General features: G+C 32.4%; 1 protein-coding gene across 1 annotated transcript in view; it reads left to right on the top strand.

The window, feature by feature from the left end:
- Nucleotides 1-1,199: 1,199 nt before the first annotated feature.
- Nucleotides 1,200-21,029, top strand: part of LOC149547676 (pectate lyase 1-like) — a 53,831-nt gene continuing 34,001 nt past the window's right edge. Inside the window, 1 exon segment of the mRNA XM_089794171.1 lies at nt 1,200-1,534. Within this exon segment, the coding sequence (XP_089650297.1) occupies nt 1,200-1,534 (335 nt within the window).

Here is a 21,029-nt window from a genome sequence, read left to right as displayed (position 1 = left end):
AAGTAATATATAGAATGACTCAAGAAGCTTCAGCTTTTCCTTCTACGCCTAAAACTACAAAGAGGAAAATTTCAACCATAAAAGCCTCAACTCATAGGAAGAGAAAATCACACATAGTTGCCGCAAAGGAAGGTTCAGAAGAAGTACCTCCAGTATCACAAGAACCTGCACTTAACCCAAATAAAGGAAAATCTATTGATAAGGGTAAGAAACCAATTTCTACCCCACGACGAGTCACCAGAATGTTTGGGGTGAATATAAGAACTGAACCTCCTGCGCCACCTACTGAGCCTCCTATACCACCTATTGATATTGGAACTCCAGTACCTACACCTGCATAGTCACTAGAGCACACAACACCTACTCCTGAACATAAAAATAATCTTGAGGAAATTCCCACAAAACCAAATAATCCTATTAATGTTGATAGTGACATAGAGTCCTCAGAAGAAATAGTGCCCGAGGTTGGACACCCAGTCGAGGAAACTGATAATCTACCATCAAAGGAATATCCATCTGTTGTACAAGAAATGGTTCAAGAAATTGTTGAAACATTTCAAGATCAAATGACTATTGTACCCCATCCTACAACCATTGCCCCTTCATAAAAAGTTGATAACACTGTTTCTTGTCAACATAATAATTTTGTTGAACAACATCATTCTTAGGATGATAGCACTGCTAACCACCGTCATCTTGAGTATTTCCTTGAAGATTATAGACCTATTGTCCATCATCATACACCATCAGAAATTTCCACTCCATTAACAATTAGCTTTAATTTGTACCAACAATTTCAATGGGAAAAAGCAAATTGGGATTTAGAAAAGAAACAAATGCTCAGAACTATCAGGGAACAAGCACAAAAAATTGAAGAAAAGGATAATGAAATTAAGATCCTACAGCAATGTGTCACGAAGATCACAGGGCTCATTCCAGAGCTTATAAATTGTAGGTCCCCATCTCCAATTTACACACTATTCCTAAAAGAGAAAATGATTAATTTTTAGTTATCTCGAATTACTTGGGGGTTGAACCCTTCCTTACATACTCCTCGGGAATTTTATGCAACATTCAATTTAGTTCCAATGACTCTGAAGAATCTCTTCTATGAATTATATGTTCATAATCTTGATGTACCAGATGATAAAGATTGGAATTCATTGTTATATGTGGGTGATGTATAGTTTAGGGTCGTTATGTCATGGATGCAGAATGAGATCAGTCAAGGGAACCAGGCTGCTCCTTATAGGGAAAAGGAAATGTTTGAACCATTAGACATTTGGCTTGAAATAAAAAACACTTACAGAGTATTCTTCGATTGGCTTTCCATTAGCAATAATCAAAGTGCTACTGCCAAAATCCACCCTGTTCGCAAACAAGAATTTCTAGATTGGGAGCAGCATTGTTTTGAAAATGCCCCTGATGCTATACAAGCTTCTCTTCAAAGATGGATTCGATTGCCAGAAGACTTGAAAACTAGGGAGTTGCACTCTCCCCAAAATCTAGAATTAGCCATCAGTAGGATGCCCAGGTATTTGATGTTGGGAAGAAATCAAAAAAATTATTGGGTACCTCTTCGTTTCCAACTGCCAATACTTTTGCATCCTATGCTTGGAAAATATGATTTGTTTGCTGAATATAACATGACTGCTGAAGAACAGAAATGGGAAAGATTGAAACAAAATCATGGATATTTCAATTACAGAGCTCATGAATCAGGAGAAAAAATCGTCAATGACCTCAGACTGCGGATGAGGATCAAAAACCTATAGATGCTGAAGGGACCAGCCTCAGGACAATTGGGGGATGACATGAAGAAATAGAAGTTTTATTAGCCCTTCTTGTGAAAATTTGTCTATAACATACTAAACTTTATCATCCTTTAGTATAAATGTTTTGAACTTCTGATGTATAAAGTATGGACATAGGGTATAAAATGATAATCAGAATTATATTTAAAAATCATTTTGTGGTATAAATATTTCTTCATGAATGTTTGATATGGGTAGATCTTCCTGCAGCTAAAGAGATTGCAAAAACTATTAGTTGAATAATTAATGCCTTTTCTTTATAAACTAATAAATGAAAATAAATGTTTGTGGGAAGTCTTGTGTGTAGTAAATGTTGATCGTAGGATACAAGTTGAGCGAGAGTTAAATGAACTACAAAGGAATAGCACTAAAGCATTGATGACATTAAGGAGAAGCATTATGACACCGTTGCAGCTAGAAGACTTGGCGGCAAAGTCAGAAGGGACCTATTTTAATGAATAACCAAGTGGGACCTGATAAAGTTCCCAAGCAAGGAAGTAAGCATCAAAGCAATCAGTTAAACATGCAAAGCATGATACCTGGATTCCTAGAAAGTTGTTTGAAGATAGATAAATGAGGAAATCTAGCATTTGTTATGATCTCTATATTTGTGGGGAATTTATAGGAGAATTAATGTCTTTCCAATTGCATGTTTGTAGTCTTAAAGTTGTAATTGACTTTCCTTCATGAGGAAGTCGTATTTTTAGGAGTTTGTTGTTCTTCCCTATAAATAAGACCTTGTTTGTATCTACGAGGTTAAGAAGTGAATAGACAAACAGAGTTGATAGACATCTTACTATTTTTCCTAAGTTATTGTAATACTATATATTTGATGAATACATGCCTTTGTTGAGTTTCTACACTTTTATATGAGTTTTTCTTTCCTTCATTCTTTTGTGGGGGCCCATGTGAAGGGTGGAGTTTTACTTTAGTAAGTAGGAGTTAAACTCAATTTTCTAAGTTAAAGTTAAAACTACTGTTCTTGTAGCCACTGGAAACAAAACCAGTCACTATTCCTGTAGCAGTAGCTACATAGATGTATGGCTAAATAATTAGAATTTCCTTCCAAGTATTTGATAGTCATCTTTCCTTTGGATAAACTAGATTTCCTTAATGTTTATTGGATTCAAAGTAGTAGTGACTTTTAGTGAAAACTAGAGCATATAATTTGCAGACATCATCTCAAGTTCATGCTCCCAGATTGACATTTAATGAAAATCAGCATAGTACTTTGGTCGTAAGGGATGTCCAATCCTGCAACTAAAAGGGTGTTATATTGATTAGACAGAAACTACAATTGAAACAATTTTTGTGTTATCATTATTGTCAAATCTACTGATGAGACATGTTTCTATATAATCTAAATGTCATATCTATTTGATTGATGAAGATGATTTTAGAAGTTTCTCATAACAAAAGTACCTAGAGAAAAGGTTAAGTTAAGAAAAGGAAGTTACAATGGGTGTTTGATTAGTTAGACTTTGACAAGATAATTTGATTGTTTACATTATGAAGACATGAGAAGGCTTAAGTTTTTTGTGAAGAGAAGGATGATTTCTTGAAGAATTACAAACAAAATTGAGGACATAAGTGACAAGGAAGGCTTATCAGGGAATCAACACATGACTTGAATTGAGATATAAAATAGAAAAGTGAGTTTTAATCATATAGATCAAACTCTTTTTTTTTCTCTAATCATTGTATAATAGTTTGTATAGAAATACTTTTAATCAAAGGTTGGCCTAACAATCATTAAAAACTTAATAGTTTGTGTAAATCCTTTAACTAGGTGACATTTTAATGGAATTTTCTAAAGTCCTTTGGAAAAGCCACTCCTAATAGGTTTGTTAAATCCTTTAAATAGGTCACATTTAATAGTGTGTATTGTGAACTTTAACAAGGTTGGCTCCTAACATGGCTTAGTCCAAAATAGTGAAAAAGTGATGAGATTTTTCTTTTGGTTTTTCCCAAATTGGGTTTCCACATCAAGTCCTAGTGTCAATCTTGTATTGAATATTTTTATGGTATTTTACATGTCAAATGTTTACATTCAACAAGTCTATTATATTAGGATAGTAAACTACTAGTTAATATTATTATTTAGAATATAGTAGAGATTGAATTGAATCAAGATACAGAGAACTAAAAAGTGTTTAATTATTTGATTGTTCAGTTGGTACTTATGCACATTGAGTAACTGATTTAGCCCCCCACCTTCTTAGTTATTATAAACATTATAAAATTTGAACCATTCCAAAGTTAGTGGATGAAGATTTTATAGTTTTGAAGTTTGATGAATAAAGAAGCACTAAATTCTATCTAAATTTTGTTGTTTCCTAAAATTATATGGCCTTGTATGGATTGGAAGACTAGATTAGGTGACATTGTTGGATAGTGTTTTGAGTTAATTTTCTAATGCACTTGTTCTAACTTATTTTGGTGTTTGTTGAAGATATTTATAGGTGTTTTTATATTGAGACATCTTAAACCCTCCTAGAAATTAGGGTTTGTACAAATGAAGGCATAACTTGAAATTTCAAGAGTGTATTTCCAATGCCACTTAGGAAATTCAAGTTAGGACCATGTACTTTAATATTTCAAAATATTGGGATATGAAGATTTTTTTCCATTTTTAACATCAGGTCCTAGGTCAAATGTCTCTATGTATTTGACCCTAAAATTTGAATTTTATGTAACTAGGTGAGTAAAAGTAGCAAAGTGACTATATAAAAGATAGATTTGGAGTATCTGAAGACAAAAAGAAAGAACTCTTTGAAGGTTTGGTTTAATTCTATGAACCTATCTCATCATCTTTTCTCTCTAAACCAAGCCTAATTAGTCTAATTAGGTCCATGAACATATTAAAGGTTAGGGGGTGCTAGAGTAGAGTCAGAACTTGAAACTTTCAAATCTCATAGAAGACCCAAAAGGGTATATAAAAAACTAATTTTTTTTCTTGGTCACTTTGAGTTTTTGGATTTGTGCTCAAATTTTCTTTTAGGCCAACCTAATTGCTTCTAGGTCTCTCTATTTGGTTAATAAGGCATAATTGGTTTGTGGGTATCTTAGAACCCAATGAATGGTTAAAGCCTAATATAAAAAGACTAAAAAATGAGTTCCAATACTTTAATTGAGTCTATGAAGAGATTGAAGTATAATTCCATACTTTGAACTAGTTTAGGGAACTTTTCCCTAAAGCAAAAAATGCCATTGACTTTAATTTGAACCCTATTACTTTGTAGGGTTGTTTTGGGAATTTAAAACACATAAAATGGTAGAGTAGCCTTTGAAGAAAGTGTACATATGAAATTGGGAGTGAAGATGTTTGGTTTGAAGGATTATAGTGAAGGAGGTCTATAAAGCACTCTTTTGGTTATGCTTAGAGGAAAGGTAGAACAAGAAGACTTCGCAAAAGATCTATCACAGAGGAAAGGCCTTCTATGAAACCCCATTCCACATATGTTACAAAAGTCATTCATAATATTCAAAATATAGGTATCTAAAAATACCATATACTTATAATTTATAATACACTAGATCATGAATACATTCTTGGAAATATCACAATTACATCAAACAATCTCATATATAGGATTTAGATTATAGATATATTCAAAGGCTTCAAGTGTAGATAAATAAGGGTAGTAAATTTGCATGAATGTGTTATATTTTAACTACACCATATAATAAATATAATAACAATGGTGAATACAAAGGTACAAGTGTCTATCATGATAATCATAAATACTAAATAGAGCTTTCATATGCTACAAGAGCATTTCCCACTTTAAGGTAAATATAGTTAATAATGGGTAAAAATGGTAAGTTTTGGATATGTAATGTGGAATTATCCTTTTAAGGCTCATGTGACTATTGGAGAGTCTATTGGAGGTGTTGGAGTTCTGATTCAACAATACTAGAAGACAACGAAAAATATGATAGCTAGGGTTTAGCTACTTCCCATGATTGGCACATTTTATTTTGGATATGGACCAACTAACAAGGAAAATGATGCATTCTACACTTTAGGTTCTACTAACCAAGGTAAGTTAACCATTTCTAAGCATTATCACACTATAAATACCTTGCAGTAGACTTGGTCTCTAAAACTTCTTGAAATTGAAAATTGACAATAAACTTATAGTACCCAACTAAAAATTGCTATCTTGCAATAAGTGATGACCAACATTGGATTTCTATTCCATAAATCCTTGTAAATTAATTTGATCTTAAAATGAATGATATAATGCAAATTATGTCTAATGTAGGAGCATCTAGTGGTGTAAGAGCAATCCTGCATCACCCAAAAATATGCTTAGTGTTAGTTTCTATTTAAAATGTTTTCATTTCTAGAAACCTGTTTGGGTCAAATAAAGATTCCAACTCTCATAGCTCCACTATTGGTTTTCTAGGTTAGAGTTTTTGAGCACCTTGGGGTATGTGCCAATGCAAAAAATAAGTTATTTTGTAATTGAACTATAATTATAATGATTTATAGTATGTAAGTTGGAGGGATGATTATACTTGTAATTTAAAGCACTCCAAAAAAAAATCAGGTCAAAAGGCTTTACGGTTTGAAAGTTATTGCAGCTTTAAGTTGCCTAGAGACCTCCTAAGAGAACTTCAAAGTCAGATTTGAGGCACTAAATGGCCTTGTATGGGCCTAAAAAATGGGGGATGAAAAAATCTGGTCCATAGGACTATAGAGCACTTGGAGAGCTTTCCAAAAATGTAAATGTTTCATTAATCAAAGTCTCGAATCAAAAGTTATGCCTCCCAAAAGTTGGACTACCATGTCTGGATTCTTCTAATTTTACACCAACTTCTGACATTTTTTCAAAAACTTCTATTTTAGAGGTGGCTTCCAAATGGCATATTGTAAAATAAATTCATAACCCTAAACCTAATTTGGTTTACTTAAGGACATTTTTGGCATTGTAAATGTAGTTTTTGGTGGAGTTCAAGAGAAGGTACTAGAGGAGGGTTTTTCTCTAGGATCATACAACATTGTAACCCTATAGGGCACATCTTTGGGTCTATTTTTATTGTACTAAATGCAATAATAGATCACTTATGATAATAATATTTCCCTTTTCTTGTTGTGTTCATTTTTGTCTTGGGTTTTTTCTTCATCAATGTCTATCTTTCTTGATGTTCAAATCCTTGACTAGTGTGTTAATCCAATCTTAGAATAGAGCCATATCACTAAATTATATCTATTTAATTATCTCATAATTAAATATATCAATTTTTAAACCCTAAAAATCCATGTTTATAATGTCCCCCCATACACCAATAACCCTACCACTTCATAGAAGTATTTTCTTAATTCATTGAATTAAAAGAAACAATGAAGTAATATACAACTCTTTGAAATTTTATTCAAATAATTTGAACTTTTTTCATTTACTCTCAAGGTCATAGACACATAAAATGGAGATACAATTTAGAAAATGCACATATATCTTGCAACTTCTCTCTATATTTATCTTTCTTGAGAATGATATATTTATATGATATAAGATTTTGAAATAACCAAGAACTAAAAAAACCTCCTCATTTCATTTCTATAAATGCTGAAACTACAAGACAAAACATCACAAATTATGCATAAATATGGACTGACTCAAAATTCAGACCTTCACTCCACATCTTGGAAATCTTTTTATAAAACAAGGATTGTAACAAGATTTAGATGGGAGGAAACATGTTGAAAATTAGATGTAACAATATTATTTCACATAAGACAAGACACATATATAAGAAAATGTTGGAGATAGCTAAAATTGAACAACTATCATTCTAGATGTTCACGACCAACTTCATTGCTTGAAACAAGAGAATACCCACAATAGGTGAACTGCCAAGATAAGGTATCTCTTTCAGATAGCTTTCCTTCCTCTTCCTATTATTTTAACTTATTCCATCTTTCTTAGTAGCAATCTCTAGATCGTATTGCTTTAATATCGATCACAACTTCCCAAATGCTAATATCAGAGTCCTCATTTGGCTAGGTGGCTTCTTTAACAATATTCTACTCATTCAAAAACTTGTTCTACTTTTCATGTGTTATTATAGCTCAAACCTTTGCAACTATCTTATTGATATCTGCTTCAATTTTATTCATAATGTCAATAATATCAAAAACCATAATAATATCAGTTTCACCATTGCTATTAGAAATGAATCTCTCATGTCTCAATATATTATCAAAGGAATAAGACCATTCCTTCCATTCTCTTAAGTTATTATCATCATCAACAATATTTTGAATGAAGTTAGGTGTCTCATTAGCAATGGTCTTCATCTTATTATTTATCAACTGCATTTTTCCTTAAAAGAAACAATTTAGCTCCTTGACTTTGTTTATCATCTTCCTTGTGGAAATAATAACCTCATTAGGTAATTTTTTCTTTTGTATCAAAATTGGGACAAGCTTATCAAAGAATGAATTGTAAGGGTCCCACTTTGTAAATAATGGAGATAGAAAATATAATGCTTCTAAACATTGATCACTAGTAAATTTGGAACCATTTTTTGACACTTGGAGGTTGAAAGTTTTACTCTTCCATATCAAAAATAGCCTTGCTAGAATTTTATCAAAAGTGTGATTCACCTTATGGCTGTCAGTTTATTGACCGAATACTCCATCAAAAATAATCCCCATCAATGCAATATGGCAATGTTACACTACCAGTTTGAAATGTAAAAATATCAACGAGATGCATAGATGATTTGATGGATTTGTCATACTATTAATGGTGGGCCATGCCAAAATATCAACATACATTAGAGAATATTCGACAGGATTTTCCTACCATTGATAACAAGCTACATCAAAATATTCATGAATCCTAGAGATGATTTGATGGTCCGTCTCACACCCTTAATAATAAGATGTGTCAAAATATCAATGACTATCATAATTTTTTTATAAAAATTAATTAAAACCCAATATGTTAGTTTCTACCTTTCAATCTATTGCTCCTTGTAAATAATAGTCTTAGATAAAATGCTACAAGAGCTTCAAATGATACTATATTTTGCAAGAAGTAATAGTCAATATCTAATGAAAGACATCACACACACTCATCATAGTCAAGAGACCCATAAATATTTTCACACCCTTATCAAAATGGAGTAATAAAAAATATAGATGTTACTGTTGAAGATTATAGTTGGGAAATAGATCTTTATAGTTTGTAATGTTTTTGGCTTCTGGATAAAAATTATGTTCTTACAAACATTATGATGGGTCATGTAGTTCAATCCAATAAGATATATAGAGTTCTAATCAAGAAGACTAATGTAGACCTTTATGAGATATTCATTTTTCAAGTTTGTAGACTATATTATGTATTATACTAATTTTAGAATTAGAGTAGTTGATTTGAAAAATTAAATATTTCATTTTCTTGGAGTAAATAATATTTCTTGAATTAGAATATAGATTTCAAAAACATGACAAGAGTAATATAAAATTGTTAGTAGTAATCATGAAAAAAATAACATCCCTTCTAATGATTGAGAAATTAAATCACATACCTATAGGACCTACACAGGTACCCTCATCAGGCGGAGCAACTCAATGTGGTCTCAAAAAAACCTGTAAAAAAATATAGATATTGTGGTTCATGATCCATAAATTAGTATAAAACATAAATCTTTATTGAACTATTGTCTTAGCAAAAGACTCATTGATGCTTACTTTCAAATAATGTGCTCTACAACACAATTCATTTCTTGTGTCCTATTTCTCTTCTATTGGATTTGGATCCATCACAAGCCCAATAATTTATATCTTGCTGGTCTTGAGGGTCTTTTTACACAGGGTTACAAGGGCACTTCTATATGTGATGTCATCATCACATAATATTGTGGCTGCCATATCAGCAAGTAATTGCTCTTGTGTAATATTTTTCTTTTCCCTTTCCCTATGAATTAAATTGTGACAAAAAAATCAATAAAATAATCAAAACAAGTCCAAAAGCTTAATGAATGTAACATAATAATATGACATTTTTTAAATTACAATTGCATAAGTTTTTATACAGAAGGTTCACTTGCATTGTAGAAGAGGTGGGAAAAACATTTCTACCTCTATCATCTAATGGATTGACCATGTCGCCTTATGAAAAAGAATATATAAAAAACCATCAACATAATGAAAGGAATAGTTGACTTAGCAAAAAACTTATTATTAAAAAAGTATATTACATATCAGAGTTCTAATTGGAAGTAATTAGTTTAAATATTACATATATAGTACTTACAAGTCCCATGATACTAACTTTCTTTGTATCTATGTGATTAAAATTGTAATTTATTAGAAACTCTTCCCCTAAACTTAATGATTTTATCACACAAACAAAAACATGATTTCCCTCACGTGACTCAAAAATGCAATTGGGTCACTTATTAGTTGACACAGGAAACATACTGTTTATAAAATCTATAATGTTTCTTATTATTTTTGGCCTTTGATCAATGTACACAACAAGTCTTTTATTTTGATTAGTTTCTTTCCATTGTAGATAATTTTCTGACAGTGCATACCTACACATGTTTTTTTAATATTGAACTATTCACATCTAGTTTTTGTAATTGTCCTACACACTCCATCAATTCAACAACTTTTTTATAACTAACCTTTATGCCATCCATGGAAAATAGGTGCAAACCATGTAATGATGATGGAGCTATGTGATATATCCTCTTGTTAATACAAAAATTAGTGTTGATTGGAGGTAGTTCCTCGGGTACCCATTCTTTCTCAAGATGTGTTTACCTCGAGGGAACCTTGATGTCTCCCTTTGTCTCATCATAAGAAAAACATGGCCCCCCTTTAGCAAGGAAAAAGTGCATGGATTTATTGAATTTTCTTCTAATCTTTTTCCCTCTAGTTTGTCTCTCTTTTGTAGACCTATGACATGTCTCACTATTCTCTTCTATTCCCACATTTCCCTCACTCGAGGAAGAGAAATTTGATAGATACCTCTTTGGTGGTACCTAGAGCCCATGAAATGAGAGATATAGTTGAAGGAGCAAAATATTTTTCTATAAAATGAGGCTAATATTGATGAATTTTGCCTAAATTTAATGTTGAAGGTAAAGAGAAAGCAGGCATGAAATAAACTTATACCTCCTAGTCCATGTCACTTTGTACAATCCTCATTAAAAGGGTATAGTTTCCTATATATGTAAATCATTTGTCTTAAGTTAGTTAAAAATTACATGATACTTATCCTACAAATTACATAGAACATAACATGAACAATATGCATACATCACAAAAAAATAACATTGTATATTTTTTAATTGGTTACCTTGACAAAAAAAACATATTATAAGTAATCAACACCTAATAAATTTCCATTGATCATGTCATGATTATCTTGTTCATCCATCTCATCATCATGAACATCATCATTATCACCATCATCATCCAAATCATCAGAATGGCCATTGTCAACATCATGATCATCACTATGACCATCATTGTTGTCATCATCACTATCATCATCATTATAATCATCATCATCATCATCATCATCATCATCATCATCATCACCACCACCATCACCACCATCACCACCATCACCATCATATTTAATGATTCCATTTCATGTTATAAATTATTTCAATTGTCTTAATAGAAACTAAATCGTAGAAATTCTTGGAATGTCAAATTGTAATCTTTAAGTGGAAATTAGTGTAAATGATAGGTTGTGATATGCAATAGGACCTCATTCACATGCCTGGTGACTTAATAGTTATGGATTCAATATTTCATCACTATGATAGAAAATAGATTATAAGGTTGTTTAGAATGTTATTTAGATCATGCTAAGTAAAGATCAATGTTGATATGTAGGGATTGATATTTTAATGTTTTGAATGTTTTATATGAAAATTATTAGAAAAGGGAAAGTTAAATGGAAATGATGAAATATGCAAGGTTAATGTTGAATGTGATAATGAATTATTGCACATATTTACATATTGTTTACATGATTTTCCTAGACTATTGATACTTGAGTTTAGTGTGTAGGAATTTAACCATGAGATTTAATGGGGAACCAAGGATCAAGCCCATGTGAACATGACATAGCCAAGGTTAAATTGGTGGAAAAAATTCAAACCTCATTATAATGGGTTTTGCTTCATAAATGTGATTTGTATGTGTGTGTAATAGTTCAATTCATGTATCATTGGAGACAAGTCACTTTTGATGTAATATGTTGTTTTTGTGTGTCACCTCACACTTGTCTTGTCCATGTGTTGATGACTTATCATTTAGGGGTTTGGGAAAAAGTCACCTAACCTAAACCTAACCCAATGTAGTACCCAAGTTAACCCCTTAAGGTAGAGTATTAACAGAAGTCTCCATCAAGGGAAATTCGAATTCCAACTTCCCAATAACTTTTAGGAATCAAAAAGTAGTCCAAAGGGTTTATTTTTGTGAAAAAAAAGTTCTCACATGATAGTAGTATGGTTTGGGGCGTCTAAATTTAACCTTTAGTAGGCCTAGATGACCTTGGAAACCCTTCGAACACACATTCAAAGCAATTCAAAATTGGACTATCACATGTCTTCTTCAACACTCTCTTTGTTGGTCAAGGCTACATTTTAGAAGGAGACAATGGTGTAAGAAAAGTGAGCTCATGTTATGACCATTTCTAGATAGTAAGGGTTTTGAGACCCTTTTTAGAGGATGTGGGATGAAATTAGTGGGATTTTTACCCACTCCTTTATTTTAAAGACTCTTAGGGTTTGGAAGCTTGGAGGGAGCTCTTCTACAACCTATTAGAAACAATAGTCCACCCATATAACTAAGAGGGGGTAGGGGTTGAATTAGTTATCCAAAAATTAAATTTGTTATCTTCTTTAAGCAAACTTAACCATTCAACCAAAGTAAACAACAACCATACAAAGATGAACATAGACAATTAAACTAGATATGCTAACTAGGGAAACCCTTGAGTGCGAATGATGTCCACAAGATGATGTAGTAGTATAAATATTCCTTGTTAGAGGATAGACCCTGTTAGGAGTCTATTATAACATTTAGTACAATGAGTCCCTATTAGGAAACTTTGAATCTCTGTTAGAAGATTCCAACCCTGTTAGGATTTGTGGTAAAATGTATACAATAAGAATCCACTGCCCAAATATGCAATTTCAATTAAAAGAAGAGCTCACTACTCAAACAAATAATTTATTGGTATCTTCTTCTTTCCTCTATCCTTTCCTCTCTCCTATCAATTAGACCAATCATTGTCAAACCTTGTAGACTAGGTTATGAACCTTGGATCCAAATACAAAATCTTGAAAATCAAGTTTTTTTCACTTCTACACTGCTCTACTCAACTTCAGATTCCTCAATTTTTTTTTTCTGATCATCAATCATTCAATCATATAACACATATCATGATATAGGAAAATGTCCTTCCTTGATACCAAGTCTGTAAAAAAATTACTTGAGTTGGTTGTTAGTATTTCTCAATTAATTGTTATAGGACTGCATTATGAACATGTTACACTTAGCGATAATCTTAATCTTTCACATTACAACTTGAATAAATTTTGATACATGCAATATTATGAGAAGAGAGCTTAGACATGTTATCCTCAACATGCCTTCTTTATTTCTTCAACCTCAACCCTCAAGATATAACCTCTGCTAAGAGATAAAACAAGTTTACCAAAACATGCCTTTGTAACTATCTCAAAATAGACATCGCCAAAGCTTACATAAATTTTTCTAGACTTATCCATTCTACTTCAAATATTAATTACATATAATAGATACTTTAAAGTATCTCCCATAACCCTGGGTTGTTATCATGCTCAACTAGCCATCCATACCAACTTAATCTTTCCATTATTCTTCTGTTAGATACCATAGAAGACATCATACATGCAATGTTGACATCAATGACAAACTCGGTCATGAATGTAACATATCATCATCAAACAATCTTCCAACAATCTTTCCAACCTTCCAAAAATCTCCCGCTTTCACATTGATGGCAACATAGATGAAAACATCTAGTTCCAAGAATACCAACAAAAGACAGTCAGTCATCAAATCCTCTTCATCAATTATGCTCCCCCATTGATATACCTTAATGTGCTCTATACCAAACTATTTATTATGAATTCATGCCAAAATTCTCTTTGTCATGCAATACTTCTCCCCCATAGTATGATTCAAAACTTCTCTTTTTCATGAAATACTTTTCCCTCATTAAGCATAATGATTTTCATGCCAAACTCTCCCCCATTGACATCAATGTCAAAGGTTTCTGCAATCAACATCTGTGCATCAAATTCTGCAAGAACTAATACTTACTCATCTCGAGTGTCAAATGAAAATATTCAAGAAAACATCAACAAGAGTCCTAGATGACATTGGCCAACATAGATACTTCCCCATATAGGAAGTATCAACATCTAGTCCAAACAAACAATGGTGCCCTGTTACCCTGGACTGATGCACTCTTGTATCTTCTTACTCTGATATAGAAAGGGGCATAACCCTAGGAATACCTTGCAAATACTTAAAAGTCTCTTTGGGAAGAGGCTTGGTGAATATATCTACAATCTTGTCTTTACTACTCACATACTCCAATCTGACTTCCTTTTTTGTAATTTTTTGTCTCAACATATGATACTTTAGAAATGTGCCTAGTTGTCAAACGCAATAATGGATTCTTAGACATATTTACCATGTTTTTGTTGTCACAATGAATAACAATAGGTTCATTGATTTATATCCTTATATCCTTTAGCATCTGCTTCATCCAAATTACTTGATTGCAATTATTTGCTACTGCAACATACTCTACTTTTGTTGTACTTTGAGATGTACAATTCTAATTCTTTCTTAACAAAGAAACCAATCTTCCATCAAGAAAGAAGGCTCCTCCACTGGTGCTCTTTTCATCATCCATAATACCTACTGAATCTACATCAGTATAAGTGCTTAGAGTGAAATCATTAGATCTTTCATACAACAATCGAAACTCAAAAGTTTCCTTTAGACATCTAAATATCCTTTTCACTTTTGCATAATGTGCTTCCTTGGGATTAGCCTAGAATCTTGCAACAATTCCAATAGCATTTCCTATACCTAGCCTTGTGTGAGTTAGATATTGTGATCCTCCAATTATAGATCGGTACTTCTTCTGCTCAACAGTAGGTGTTTCATTCTTACTAAATGATTGGTGCCTAGTTACCATAGTAGTTGTAACAGGTTTACATATTTCCAAAACAAACCATTTTAGTAAATCCTTCAAGTACTTATTCTAAGAAATAAAGATTCCTTCTTTATTTTGTACAATATGCAATCCTAGAAAATATTTCATCTCTCCTATCAATACTCATTTCAAATTCTTTCTTCATTTCTTTTGCAAACTTCTTACTTTCTTCATCATTTCCTACAAATGTGATATCATAAAAAAATATTACCAAAATCATCAAACCATCATTAGTTTATTTCCAATACAGATTATTATTAGTCATACCTTTACTATATTTGATCTTTGTCAAATGCTTGTCCAACCTCACATACCAAGTTTTGGGTGCTTACTTCAATCCATACAATGTTTTCCTTAGTTTTCATATTATGTTCTTGTCATTTTTGAAATGACATCCTTTAGGATACTCAATCTATACCTCTTCTTCAAGTTCTCCATTTAGAAATGTTGACTTAACATCCATCTGATATACTTAAAATTTTATCTATACTACATAGGCTAAGAATAATCATATTACTTCTATTCTAGTTGTTGGAGCATAAGTCTCCTCATAATATATTCCTTCTTGCTAATAGTAACCTTTACGTACTAGTCCTGCTTTGTTTCTTACAACTTCTCCTTCCTCATTTATTTTGTTCTTGAATACCTATTTAATTCCTATCACATTCTTAATTGTTGGTCTAGGGATTAATTCCCATGTCTTAGTCTTTATTGTTTGATCCAATTCCTCTTTCATATCTTGCTTCCAATAGTCATCTTTACATGATTCATCTACATTCTTTGCCTCTACTTGAGATATCAAGCATAGTTCTTTGTTCACTCTACTTGTTGTCATCACATCTTTGTCATTGCTTCCAATGATCTATTTAGATGGGTGATTCTTTATCATCTCCCTCATTCTAAAAATCATTGTTAGTCTCAACAAATACCTCATCATTCCTTGGCTTAGTAAAAAATACATCATTTGAATTGTAATAAATTATTCTCTCTTGTATTCTGAATTTCTCATCAATTCACACATTTACAATTTCCATAATAGTCAATAAAGCTATTTCTTCTAATACATGCTTTCCATTAACCAATGTAGACTCATTAACATAGGATTTCAAGGATATTTCCATACCTTCTAAATTCCTTAACTTTATCAGAAAATAGATTCTTTCTAGCTATTCTCAATCTCTTAGGACATTTACTTGAAAAATGACCAAACTGTTTACATGTCCAACAAGAAAAAAATTTCACACCTTCTAGCTCTCTCTTTGTAAGTAGATCAATACCCTCCTTTTAATATGTCTTCTTTATTGACCTTAGATTGGTTTTGACAATTAAGTATCAAAACACTTAAGACATTTACTTAGCTCATGTCAAACTAGTAATGCATGCCAAGTATAATATGTAAATACAAGACTATACCAAGTTGCAATGAGTGCCGAGTCACTCAAGTGCAAGGAAGATAGACCATGTCAAGTGAATAGTAGATGTTGAGTAGTTTGGATGCCGAGTGAGAAACCAAATTTTAGTACGTGCCAAGCATCAATAACTTCAAGTGTTGAGTAACATAGATTGGACATATTTGTTTGTGATTGCACAAACAACTACGTAAACCTTTTTCAAGCTGACCTAAGGTTAGATTTTGATTCTTTAAAGATTAGGATGAATCTACTTGTAGAAGCCCTATGTATTTGCATGCAACCAATCAGAAAATAGGAAGGATTAAGTGGCAAAAAGAATGAATCTCAACCATAGATTCATACCTAACCCTAAGACACCAAAGTATTTATAAGGAAGATGAAGCCCTAACAATTATAATGAATCAAGAGAGTGAAAGAGATCATGTTACAGGAGGTAACAAGGGGTGAATGATCGAATTTGTTCACGAAGCATTCAAGATGGTTTAGTAGTAAGAGTGAATTGCAAAATTAGTTGGAGGAGAACAAAGAATAGAAGGATACAATAATTGTTATATCAAATCAAAAAGGACCAAGAAGGACACTGTATGGATTTGATCTTTAATCAAGAAACTAGAGCCAATCACAAGATCTATGGTGAAACATCCTAATAGGTGATTTTACTTAAATATCTAGGAAGATTAGTCCTAACAAGCTGTAGTAAATCCTTTAATAGGGTGACATTCAAAGTGGATATTCTAAAGTCCTTTAACCATGCACACTTCTAATGGGATGTTGAAATCTTCTAACAAGGTGGGACTTAATAGTCTTTATAAGCCTTTAACATGGCAGGTCTTTCATAGGGTAGATCATGTTTCATAGTCAAACCATTGTAACTTTAATTAGCTACACTTTATTACTGTAGTAGTGAAGATTTTTGGGTGTCATCCCCACCTAATTTTACCTTCTCATTTGGAGGGTTTTTTGGTAATCATATCTGGTGTTAAGTGTGTGTGTTCGATTATATGCTTACATGATTTTGATGTATGTGCTTTACATGTTATTTTTAGTTCATATATTACATGCATCTAATGAATTCTAAAAGTTTTATTAGCTAATGTTTGAACTTCTGATTGACCCCCCCTCTTAGAAGCATGTTTCCCATTTGTAATTCCAACAATTGGTATCAAAGCCAAGTTCTCAGAAAAAGAAGCTTTGCAGCTTAGAGGAAAGATCTTGAAATGGAAGTCTATAAATTGGGAAAGACCATTGAGAACTAGGAGATCAAGATACATCTTATGCTACATCAACTAAATGAAGGTAGAGATGCTTTGAAGAGTTCCCTAAAGAGAAGGAAAGAGATTTCCATAGCAAAAAATGACACACAATATAAAGAGATTGACACCACAAAGTTATTTTCAGATGATAACTCCAACGATTTTGATGCAACAATTACAGATCTAATGGAGAAGAATAGAGTAAAAGCTGAAGAAATTAGAAATCTCAAGTTTGAGCAAGAATCACAAGCTATACTACTATGTGAAGTGACTAAACAAAAGAAGAAAGTTATAGAAGACAAGGCCATGATTGAAGAAGATAAAAAAAATTTGGCAAATAGATTGTAAGAAAAGTCAACAGAGCTATCTAGGATCTCAAACATGCAATTGGATACCTTAAGCCAAATAATGAATGCTCATCATCAGTTGAATGTCAAGGACATTGAGATAACTATATTGAAGTTGTAGAGTAAACAACTATAGAATGACCTAAAAAGAGAAAAAAAAAATCTAAAAGTTTCAACAAGCCAAATGAAGCCAATAAGTATTTTGAGCAATTATTGAAATCCCCTAGATCTAACAAAGATGCATTAGGATTGGGGTACACAAGCATTGAAGAGGGAGAATCATCCAAAGAAACTAAGGAAAGGAACAATAAAGGTAAGAATTCAAAACCTACATGTCATAATTGTGGAAAGAAAGGGCATACTCCTACTGTGTAGGAGCAAGAATAAAAATTAAAAGGCTAAGCCTAAGAACATGGTCCACTATCATAAGTGCAATAAACAAGGTCATTAGGCACATGAATGTAGCACTAGAACCATGCATGCACCAAAATTTGAAAGATACTACTACAAGTGTCAGAAGTATGGACATAGAGCCTTCGAATGTAGATCCAAGTCCACAGGGTTGTCAAGCAAACCAGCAAAGGTAAGAAGCTATGGAAATTCTTATAACTAGGATTACAATACAAGATATAGTTGTGACTATTGTCAAGAATATGGACATGTAGTTGGAAATTGCATTAGGACTCACTTTAGTGGTAATTACAAGAGGTGGTTGAGTCAAACTACATGTTTTAGCTGTTTGAAGATTGGTCACATTAGTAAACATTGTCCATCTAGGTCTAAGGCACCAAGTTATTAATTTGATAAAGGAAAAGGCAAGGAAAATGTTGAACACATCAAGAATGAGATGAATAAGACATGGAAAAGGAAAGATGGTTGCAGTAGATTAAATAGAGAAGGGATCACTTCACCCAATGGGTCAAGTGGTCACACCTCATCAAACTAAGTAAACAAGACGTATGTGGGACTGATACTTACAGTATTATATTATACATCAGTTCCAAAAGGAAATAGCACTAAAAAATATGGATCAACATGAATAAAGATGCAAGGTGTTGTGAAAATTCAAGTTAAATCTTCAAATTTTTCATGTTGTTTCCAAGTATGAAAAGTTATTTGTGTATGCTGAGCAGAACACTAGTTAGTACCAAGCTTCCTATTGACGTTGAGCCTATAGTAGCTACTAAGTGATGGTCATGTCATTAGATGTCAAGTAAAATAGAAATTGTGTTGATGTTGAGTTTAAAGTTGTACAAGCAATAAGCATTAATTGCGAGGTTTTTGAAGGGTATAAGGTCAATTTTCACTCATTTTCCATCATTTCAAATTCAAGCAAATACAAGAAGAGTAGAAGGTGACTCAAAAACCAGTTTGAAGCATTTGCATAGATTCTAGCAATGATTGAACACCGGTTCATCAAATTTCCAAGGTATTCTTCATAAACCATGTCACACAGTTTAAAATTTGTATAAACCCTAGTTTGTCAAATGGTGTTTAGTTCAAAAAATGTAGAGGGTCAAAAAGTTTTAAATGTTCAATTAGTTAGCAATTAAGTGAAGCAACCATATTTTAGAGAAATTCTAGATGTTTCTTATAAACAAGACCTGTTAGGTGCACTTTCCATGATTCCCCTGAAAGTCATAATGGTCCAAGCTGTTAGAAAATGCTACCACTACAAGATAGGAGGAATAGGAGACATGGGACTAAGGTAAGCCTATGAAAAGTTGTGTGAAAATGCAATTCTAAAAGAAGAATTTAAGATTGTTGAAAGGAAGGGTTTGACCTATGCCCTAGACTTTCCCATGGTGTTGAAAACATAATGGATCAAGATAGTGTTGAGTAAAATACACAATGGATGCTTATGGCTAGAAGATGTTCCTATCAAAATTTCAAAGAGAATAGTTCATAGGGTAACTAATTTTCCAACTCTAGATTAGTTGAAGACTTTGTGAAGTGATTCAAAGGAGGTTATAGAGAAAAACGTAGGAGCCAAATGGAACAAATGTGGAATGATAGTTGATATCATCACAGACCCACAACTTGAATTTGTCATAAGGGTAATTTCTCATAAGTTTTATCAATCAAGTAGATTGAATAGTGTACCCTATATTGTAGTAGATATGGGCTACAAAATTGTGAAGAGGGATCATACCTATGTGAAGAGGGATCGTACCTATGATCTATTAGATGCAATTGTTCAATTGTGTGTTGTCTTTGATGTTACACAAATGTCATATCAATTATCAGAAAGAGTCTACCGAGCTCAATTGGTCGGCAAAGAAAACTACAAAGTCTATGAAGCTTAGTTGGTTAGCAAAGCAAACTACAGAGTCTACGAAGCTTAGTTGGTCACCAAAGAAAATTCTAAAGTCTACTAAGTGTTCCTAAAAAATACTTTGTGGAAATAGTTTCTACCAAGCTCACTTTAGCATCAAAGATTTTTTTTGCAGAAGTCAGTTTCTACCAAGCTCACAATGTCAGCAAAGGAAATTCAATTTTGTTGAGTTTAATTAGTCTCCAAAGGATTTTGTAGAGTTTTTAGCGTTTACCAAGCTTTAGTTGGTTAATAGTGGAAATCATTTCTGGAGCAGTGTTTACCATGCAGGATCAACCAATGAAGGATTTCATTATTTTGGGAAATAAAGCTTAATTGTTTTATGTAATATTTGTAGCAAACTCATGTAATGATCATTGGTAATTGTAACTTGTAAATGAGTTGAATTGACAATTTGTAAGGTATAAATAAAAGGTCAAGTTGTGAATTCTAAAGTATGGATGAGTGTAATGGGAGAACATGCAAGTGTATTGATTGTGAAGAAGGTGTAAGTGAATTTTGAAGAAGGATTAGATATCCTTGAGGAGCAGAAAAGTTGTATTCGAACAGAGAGGATCTAGTGAAGTAGAATAGAGATCTGTATCAACAAAGTTCAGTTGCATCTCA

The sequence above is a fragment of the Cupressus sempervirens genome, chromosome 7 (genome assembly GCF_028749045.1).
Source record: "Cupressus sempervirens isolate cs-2001-9-10 chromosome 7, ASM2874904v1, whole genome shotgun sequence".
NCBI classification, from domain to species: Eukaryota; Viridiplantae; Streptophyta; class Pinopsida; order Cupressales; family Cupressaceae; genus Cupressus; species Cupressus sempervirens.
This window is presented reverse-complemented; position numbering and strand designations above follow the sequence as displayed.